Below are 10,000 nucleotides of genomic sequence, written 5' to 3'. Positions count from 1 at the left end.
GGACGGGGGCTTTGCTAAGGACTCGTACAGCATCCGCAGCGCCCACGTCCTTAACGCCCGTCGCTACTGGGAGGAGGACACATCGAAGTACCTTGGCTGTCACCTCCTGCCGTTCATGATAGCGGTGGTGAAGACGCCGCGGGACGCAGGGGAAGGCATTTGGAACTACGCCAGGTCCGTGCACGAGGAACTCCAGCGGAAAATCAGAAGCGGGACGCCTTTGAAAGAGGAGGTGGTGAAGGAGCTCGTGCCCAAGCATCCTGACTTCGATCCCTGGTTTGAGTTCGAGTTCTGCGTCACCAATATGGGCGACGTGACGAAGAAGGTGACGGAGGGCGGTGACCACGTGCAGGCCGTCCACATCCTCAGAACAGCGGCCGTCCACGGCGTCCCTTCTCCGTCCATACATTTCATGCATACTTTCCGTGGCTGTCTCACGAATGCCCTTGTCTACAACACGTCGTTTCTCACTTCACAAATGGCGGAAAAGTTTTCTGAAAGGATTCTGCATCATCTTCACGCATCACTTTAAAATATATGTGTAATTTTGTGGTGACAGGTAAAAGATAGACGTAGATTCGCAAACGGGTTAATGAAAAGATACATATAATCGTGAGTGCGTGTTTATCTATATATGTATCTGTCCATACATCTGTCTCTACGTATAATCATCACTCGCAAGAATTAGAACGTGTGATGTTGAAGTGAACCCTTATAATTTGGAGCATATCTTGTACGAATGAAAGGACCCACGAGACGCTATTTCGGTACCCCGGTTGTTGAGACCTTCATAAAAGCTGGGGAAATTATTGATATATTGCTATTGGTTTTACCCCTTTTTACTTATAGCAATTATTGTATTACTTTTTTTTATTCTAGTTTTCTTTTACTCTGGGGCAAGCAAGCACACATAACCTATTCATTTTATAGTTTAAAGATTTCTCGGTTCAACATTAACTCATTCAGAATAAGTTCATGTAAACAAAATCAAGCGGACTTAACAGTGGGAAGGGGGAGATACCGCCATCTATTGACATAACTATAATATTGACCTTTTTTGACCCGAGATTTGCCTTATTTGCTCTGTTGTGTAGACCCGGCATTGGAGTAAAGAGATTTTATTATTATTATTATCATTGAATATATATATATATATATATATATATATATATATATATATATATATTGTAGTTTGGTTGTAAGGATAAGTTCTAAGGCGGTAAGATAGAATAATTTTGCTCCACTTCCCTTACAATTAGATGGGTTCATCTTTGCAGATTTGAGTAATGCTCCTTCTACGTTTTCCTTTATATTTTAACTTTGCGTTTTGAGACGATTTTCTGATTTTGGATTGTTTCTTTCTTTAGACTTTTAAAAGTGTTTTAAAGTGATTTTTATCATAGTGAACTTTTAAACTTTTCGGGTTCTTTTCATGTATCTGTTTTATTATATTCCAAGATGTTCCTAATAGATGTAAAATAAAAGTTTACACAATGTACACTCCCTCAGTAAAAAATAGAAAGTAACTGAGATAAGATCAAGATATATGTCTCGCTTAAACAATAAATTAAAGTGAAATTAAAATTATATGACTTATCCCTTCAGTTAACATAACAAATTAGAATGACGAAGATTTTAGATGGCATAAAGACCAAAAGTATTTCCATGGAAGATTAATCTAAAGAATTAAGATGAATGACAAAAGAAATAAAATTAAATGAATTTGAAATGATTTAAAAAAATCATGAAAGTCACTCAAGTTAAATGGAAGTGTCCATATGATGAAAGATTATTTTTTCTAGGAGTAATTCTTTAATGATTCTTGTATTCCGGATTCTGAAGTTGGCATACTACAATCTTAAAACCAATACATTTATACATTTTATCAGGGCAACACGCAGTTGACTTGGGGCATAACTATGCTAACCAAAATACCAACCCTTGAACCTTGTTATGGTCCATTTTAATACGCCTACACATTGACTCTTTAGCTGTGTTTACCCTTTTCTACATCTCATTTTCTAACATGGGAATTAACATCTAGGTTCGTTTACTTTTTTTCTAAACGCATCTCACTTCCAGGCATAAAAAATAGCACTGGGTTAATTTACCCTCTTTTAACATATTTAACAACTTGCTTTGTTCACGTTTTTCTTGACGGCTCTCACGTTTTAACATAGAAATTAGCATCTAGGTTCTTCATCCTCTTCTAAAACGCCTCTCACTTTCTAACAGAAATGGACATCTAGGTTCGTTTACCTTTTTCTAGACGCCTCACTTCCTAGCATAGAAATTAATATCTAGGTCCGTGTCAATGGTTATTCAAAGGGGTTCATGTTGCGTCATTTATCACTACAATATAACTCGTATAATTCTCTTCACAATCTCCTAAACAACGCAACTGTCTGACGCTCGGCACGCACCCGTAGAATATTATGATGTGCAACATTCATATATATTAATGAGTTGTTTTGGTACTCAAACACACGAGGAAAATCAGCGTAGGCAAAATAAGAAAGGTCTCTTTGGAGGAGGTGAGGTATTTGTAGAATAAACCTTTCTGTAGCAAGTATTACAAAGGCGATTCTGTAGTAAAAGTGTTGCCGACCATTGTTAAACGAAGCGAGAAAATGAATTAAAATTATCATTTCTGAAATACTGGGATATACTCGGATTTATGCTCGTAAGATTATCAATTAAAAATCTCGAGGATGAAAACGTTTGCTTAGACTGAGGCTATTGGTTAAAACAGCTGGTTTCGTATGTGGAAGCATAGACTAATTTTTCATTTATCACATCTAGGAAGAGATTTTGTTTCACCTTTTCATGCCAATTAATATTAATAAAAAAATGAATGCATTGCTTTATAAATAGATCTTCGCATATATGTATATGTGGAATGTACGCCGATGCAACTCACAAACTCCTTTTATTGAATCGAGCGAAAGAGGAAATGTGGAGGGCTTGGGGAACAAAATGGAATATTTGTTAAAGTATTGAAATGGATGAATCTGATTGAAGAATGGAGAGGCAGAGTGAGCGAGTGAGATAGATAGACAGATAGAGAGAGAGAGTGGCTGACTGACTTTAATGCAGTACACGACACTAGGAAAAATGCACATCGTCTCTGTGATTACGTAATCTAACTATAACCTTGAGTGTGTGTGCATATGAGAGAGAGAGAGAGAGAGAGAGAGAGAGAGAGAGAGAGAGAGAGAGAGAGAGAGAGAGAGAGAGAGAGAGAGAGAGAGAGAGAGAGAGAGAGATACAAAGATAGATAGATAGATAGAAGCAAACCATTAAATCATCGCAAATGTTTAAAAAATAAGCTGTTATCAGTTGTTACCTTACAGATTCCACATGAAATGCTCTACCTCACCATATAGCATGACGCTGCTTACAGGTTACTGCAGCCCTTCAGACAAAAAATTCATGATTTTTCGTTTTCTTCTTATGATGGATTAACTACTTGAGTGTCGTTTGAACCAACTCACTTCCAGAGATAGCCACCGTTACTTGGGAATTTAAGCATTTTAAAAGGAGCAATCTTCTTTCTAAAAAAAAAAAAAAAAAAAAAAAAAAAAAAAAAAAAAAAAAAAAAAAATCGAGAATAGACACTAGGGGATTAAAATAAACTACATCCTGCAGCTACGATTATTATTATGATGCTTTACCAAGACCGCGCTTAAACCTTATTACTTGACTTGTGCGTAATCGCTTCTTCGGCATTTTTTGTTTTATTTAAAAAAAGGTTGCTTTCCCAAAAAAGGAATTCCGTAGTACTGGTTGGGACTAAAAAGCCCAACAGGATAATCACAAATTATATATATATATATATATATATATATATATATATATATATATATATATATATATATATATATATATATATATAATCGCGACACGGTTTTGCAGTTCTATATTTTTTTTTACCAATTTTTAAAGACATCTTAAGTACTATTACCAATATTTTGTAAAAAGATTGCTGCGAATGGAAATTTGCGATATTTAAGGATTCTTGGGATTCCCTGCAGTTTTGCTGACTTTCAAAGAATTTCTTGAGGATTTCCATATTTTTTTCCAGATTTCCAGGTAGGGTGTACGGGATTTCCCAAGTGAAGTAACCCTCGAGAGTCTCAAGCTACCATTTAACACGAACATTATCACTGATTTGCACTCAAGAAAATCAAAACAATAGTTTGTTACTTCTTACATTCGTCGCTATTACTTGTCATATGCTTAAATTTCACTTGTACAGTAAATCTGAGTTTACATATCACAATGATTTATATTAAACTACATATTATTTGTATTTCACACATACTTATCGCCTCCTATCCTTTCATTGTAAGGAATATGGAGATAAGAAGGTCATCACATTTTCTGTTTAGAAATGAATCCTACATCGAGAATTCGATCGTTTTCGAATTCAGAAACTTTCACGTTGAAAGGAATATTTTGATAGTTTTTTTCAGCCTATGGTGTATGCAATTACTTCTATGTAACGGGATCTTATGCAAATTGGCTTGAGAGAGAGAGAGAGAGAGAGAGAGAGAGAGAGAGAGAGAGAGAGAGAGAGAGAGAGAGAGAGAGAGAGAGAGAGAGAGAGAGAGAGAGAGAGAGAAATTGATATATGTATGTACTTATAGTTACATATGGATGTGTATGAGAGAGAGAGAGAGGTAAAGGTAGGCAGGGAGAGAGAGAGAGAGAGAGAGAGAGAGAGAGAGAGAGAGAGAGAGAGAGAGAGAGAGAGAGAGAGAGAGAGAGAGAGAGAGAGAGAGAGAGAAGGGGGGGGGGGGGGGGGAGAGAAATGCATTCAGCATTCAAGGTCGTATCTAACGTCTTCCAAACTGATGTTACTTTTTGCTTGCTGTTGCTATTCAAGTTTGCTTGCACTGCAATTTCAACTCGTACCAAAATTCAATTTCTTGATCTAAAAAAAAGAAAAAAAGAAAAGAAGTCGTAACTCTCATTATCTACTTTAGTATTTCTGTTTGATTCATCGACCTAGGCATTATGTCATATAATATTCAAGTCGAATACACATTGTACCCGTACGTACAAGCACGCAAGCGCACACACACACACACACACACACACACACTCGCTCACACACACACACACAGTACACTGTTCAACCACAAAAAAAAAGAAAAAAAAAATGTAGTCAAAACATCATCCCGCTTTCGTTCACTTCAGTCAATGTTCACTACATTTTGCCTTTAAGAACTGAAAAAAGAACGATGCATTAAGAACAAAACGAAAGACTATCATTGCCTCTGAAGCTGAAGGAATAGTTAGTGGCCCGTCAGCTGCCGTTGGAGTAAGACATAAAAGCCCAATAGGTAAGAATGGTAATAGTCCCAAACGACCGGTTTGTTAGAATCATGTGAGGCCCCACCCAATAAATATTCCCAAGCAAATCCGGCACCGGATTTTATGAGATTTTAGCATACACTCGCGCTTGCGCACAGTCAGTAATTCTGTCTGTCATTTCACGCAATATTCATAGGCGGATCGAGACTCTGCTGGGATATTTTTCCGGCGTTTTTTGTCGGAAGCCTGCACTGAAGAGCTATTTTTTCCGGCAGGGGCGCACATCATAAATTATTCTCAGGACCTAGTGGACATACATGCTTTCCTACAGTTTGACATTTCTATGATTTTCATCCCTATTCTGTAATTTTTCGTGCCTATAAACTACTGAAGTGGACTTGAGGAGACGAGAAGAGACCAGGGCGTTGTGAAGTTACATATACAAGAGTCTTATCAATAGAGGGGCGGGGCAGGGACATCTCTATACATAAAATGCGAAGGGGGTGTGGACCAAATTTTTGCCGATAAAATGGGCGTAGTTGGGTGTGGCTTACTTGCCAATTTGCCGACAATCTTCTCATTTTTGTTAAACTCTGAAAAAGCTCTGCTTGGTAGGGTGAGATATTAGTTCAATCATATTATGTATTTCTTCTACCAATGTTAGAGTTCTATCGTCGCCACGACTGACAGGTCAGTTACTGGGTCTTTTTCTTACTGTTATTCACAAATACGACCAGCGTTTCAATTAATTTGTCGATAGGCACATGGGTAGCAGGTTCTAAAATCCAGTTAAGTATATAATGAATATATACGAATGGCTGGTTGTTTTCTATTAACAAAAACAGTTGATAGTCAATGCCATAATTTTGTTCTACAACTCTCAGCGAGACAATAAAAAGTGCAATTTTTTCTAGTGAGATCTTTTAATTAAAAACATGCAGCCGAAAAACAGCCTTATAAAAATACATAGATATAAACAAACGAAACCACAATATAGCAAGGAATTTAATCAAATCAAAACCTTTTGAAATAACTTTTGCGGAGACTTATTTTGCAACATTTTGAGTTTGAGTGTAATGCAGTTTCGGAACTGACAGCAGATAAACTTTTTTGATTATAAAATAAATCTCATGCTTGAATAACATTTTCTACAAAACCAGAATTTTGCTCTTGGTGCCTTCTTTACAGAGGCACATTGGAAATGTTACCAGTTTAAGCAAGAATCACATGACACAGTTTCCTCTTCTACATCAGACTTGCAGACATTACATAACCATGTCAAGAATTACCTCTGATTTGGTCTGCTTCCTTTTGATTTTGAAACTGATTTTTGAATGATTGCATCTGTAACTATTATTATCATCAATACCTTTATCATCTTCGCCAAGGAAGTTATGTTTACGGATGTCCCCAGTGTACTAGAAAAAGAAGACTTTAATGTAATTCTTCAAGTGTGAATATTCTTATTTCATCAGGAACCCTATTTCCTTGGCGCTGTCTAAGAGCTTCAAGTTTAAGAATTAGTATGATTATTATCGGTGATGTCATTATTGTTAGTATTATCATTATCATTAGTGTTAGTATCATCATTAGTGCTACTATAATGATTACTGTTATTATCTTCATTACCTCCGCCAAAGAGGTTATGTTTTGGTAGCGTTGGTTTGTTCGTTGATTAGTTAGCAGGATAACTAAAAAAATAATGAACAAATTTTCATGAAACTTTTACCAGAGGTGTGTCTTAGCCAGCCGACGATGCCATTAAATTTTGGTGAATTTTCAAAAGGATTCATTAACATTGCGTGATAGGGGAACAAAGACGTTACCGATTAATGTAATTCTTCGTGTGAATGTTTTTATTGCATCCGTGACCCTCGCTCTCTGAGTGCCTCTAGTTATCATTGTTATTAGTATCATTATTACTAGTGGTACTTTTATCATTATCACATATTTGTCATTAATTTGTCATCAGTAACATCATAGCTATCACAACATTCACCGTCAAGACTATCACTATACCAAGTCAAATGAGGTCGAAAGAAGCTAAACTGGGGTACCATAAGGGTATAATGTCAGTGCCATCATCGAAGGTTACTTTGTCTAATTGACAAGGAAAGTTACCGTAATTAGTGAATGTATTATAGCACAGACATCCAATAGTCCCGAGAAAATTGTGCAGTGTAGTCCTTTATGAAAATATGGTATGATATAGCTTTGTGGTTTTAGTAGTATTTAAAATGATTTGACAAGCTTTGTGTGCGAGAAGCAATAATTCACGGAAGTTGTTTCAAGAAAATGTCGAAGTGATTTATTTTTGAGAGGCTATGTGTGAGGTGTGAAAAGGGAAGAACATTTCACCATATTTCTATTTTGTTTTGTGAAGCAGAAATATGATTGGTCTGTCCTTCATCACACACACACACACACACACACACACACACACACACACACACACACACACACTTATTTGTATGTACAATGTTCCTTTCAGTCTTTACCAGGATGGAGACGCAAGGAAAGTGGTTATGGAAGAAAACGGAGACCGAGAAATTTTACGAGCCTTTCGCCATCAGTTACCAGCTCACCATCGGCACACGCGAACCTCTGCTTGAAGAACAGGTCATCCGGGCTCTCACCCATTGCCAAAGGTAATTTTGCATTCAACATGGGAGGTCATGTGTTGGAATCTCTTAAAGAAAACAAATGATGCAATTTTTTTTTAAGTCTCTCTCTCTCTCTATATATATATATCATCCCTCCCTCCTTCCCCTCCTCTCTCTCTCTATCTCTCGTCCCCTCTCTCCCTCCCTCCCCCACTTTCTCTCTCTCTTTCACCCCCCCCCCCTCTCCCGTGCTATGCAGGTTACTGAAAATAAACGAGTGAACTGCCGTAATTGACAGCATTCCCCCTCTCTAAGTACTTCAAACAATCACCCTGGTCTCATGTACGAAGGGGCGGTCACTTTTTATCCCTGAATATTTCTTCGTCTAATGCGCCGGTGACGCCTTTATACGGTAATAGATATAAGATTATTATATATGCTTCTTAATTTCTATATTTATCTGAATGGATCGATTCTATGTCAGCCATAAACAGCAGTAGTCGCCTATTGTGACGTCACGAAAGCTACCTCTAGTTGTTTTGGAATTCATAATTTGTTAATTGGTCGGACCGGCGCTGCTATCGCTAAGAACAAGCAGGCTGTGCTATATCAGTAGCTATCCATAAACAGATATATAAAATCAAACTAAATAACTATTTTCGACGTTTGTCAAGAATTTATAAGGTTTTCTTGAGGCCTCTTTAACTATTCGTCTTCCTAGCTTTTTATCACCATCTCGGGAAGTTTTTAGTGACCTTCATCACGACTACTACAAATGTGGCTCCTCTTTTCGCCAACTATAAACCACCACAGTTTGATAACAATAGAGCCCAAGAATATTAGAGAAGGAACTCCCGTGCACAGAAAATTACTAGCACCAGGAAAATTAATTCAAAGCCCTTTTTCTCTCTCTAGGAAAGTGCCCATTCTGAAGACGTGTTTCGGCGAGCGGGACGGAGACATATGGATCAGGGAGATGACACAGGAGATAATAGACTATGAGGTAGGGTCTTCAGAACGATGCATACAATATATATATATATATATATATATATATATATATATATATATATATATATATATATATATATATATATATGGGCATTATGTATGTATATACACACCCATACGAAAACACTACTCAGTGGATTACACATTCGGCCTGATGATGTAAACCATTTTGATTATATATTTTTATGCAGGTACAAATGTATGTATACTGTAAATACATATACGTACACGGATATCTAAGGTAGTCATGATACAAAGCGAAATGATTACAGGCAAATTGAATGTTTTGGCCCATTTATATGCACACACACACGCGCGCGCGCGCACCTATATGAATATCTATATATCCATTTGTCATGTAGTATGAAAACTGATCAAAAAGTGTATCAGTTACTTCCAGATGACACGAAGGACGCGGATCTACACGATAAAATTCAACAATACAGCTTCAACAAAGAGACAGGTCCCTTGTGGTGCGTGAAGCTGAAACCGGAGTTTAACGTCTCACCCGACGCTGTGTTTGGGGAAGGCGTTGCAGGATTTCCTCATCGGTATTCCCTGTTCCTGGGCATTAATCACGCTGTCACTGACGGCACCTCGAACGTCATCGTCTGCGGCTTCATCGTCCAGATCCTCGACGATATTCTGGCAGGGAAAGAAATCAATGACGAGGAACAGCTCGGGATTTACATATCGGATGAAAAGACGAAGAAAGCGATAGAGGAACAAGTGGCATTAGTGAAAGGCAATCCCGAGCTGCAGAGCAAATTGGTAGCAGACTGGCAGGTACTCCAGGGGCGACGCTCACTTCTAAAAACAGTTTTCAAGGGAGTCGGCGAGGAAAAGGGAAGGAGCTTATATCGGACACAGAACCTTGACGCCAAAACTACAGCTGCTTTCATCAAGCGGTGTCGCGCGGAGGGCATCACCGTCAACTCAGCTTTCGCAGCAATCGCTAACTTTACGGTAGTCGACCTCCTTGTACATGGGGGCTTCGAACGGGATTCGTACAGCATTCGCAGTACACACGTTGTCAACGCTCGTCGCTACCTGGAAGGCGATACGTC

General features: G+C 38.0%; 2 protein-coding genes across 4 annotated transcripts in view; both read left to right on the top strand.

The window, feature by feature from the left end:
• The window catches only part of LOC113808270 (uncharacterized), a 21,857-nt gene extending 20,273 nt beyond the window's left edge, over nt 1–1,584 (top strand). The window contains exon 4 of the mRNA XM_027359621.2: nt 1–1,584. This exon is cut by the window's left edge and continues 590 nt beyond it. Coding sequence (XP_027215422.2) covers nt 1–532 — 532 coding nt within the window. The 3' untranslated portion in view covers nt 533–1,584.
• A 3,681-nt stretch (nt 1,585–5,265) lies between these two features.
• The window catches only part of LOC113808269 (uncharacterized), a 9,451-nt gene continuing 4,716 nt past the window's right edge, over nt 5,266–10,000 (top strand). For all 3 annotated transcript variants that reach the window (XM_027359620.2, XM_070129850.1, XM_027359619.2), the window contains exons 1-4: nt 5,266–5,348; nt 7,811–7,967; nt 8,838–8,925; nt 9,324–10,000. The exon at nt 9,324–10,000 is cut by the window's right edge. In XM_027359620.2, the coding sequence (XP_027215421.2) occupies nt 7,822–7,967; nt 8,838–8,925; nt 9,324–10,000 (911 nt within the window). In that variant the 5' untranslated portion in view covers nt 5,266–5,348; nt 7,811–7,821. The remainder of the gene's footprint in view (nt 5,349–7,810; nt 7,968–8,837; nt 8,926–9,323) is intronic.

The sequence above is a fragment of the Penaeus vannamei genome, chromosome 14 (assembly GCF_042767895.1).
Source record: "Penaeus vannamei isolate JL-2024 chromosome 14, ASM4276789v1, whole genome shotgun sequence".
NCBI classification, from domain to species: domain Eukaryota; kingdom Metazoa; phylum Arthropoda; class Malacostraca; order Decapoda; family Penaeidae; genus Penaeus; species Penaeus vannamei.
This window is presented reverse-complemented; position numbering and strand designations above follow the sequence as displayed.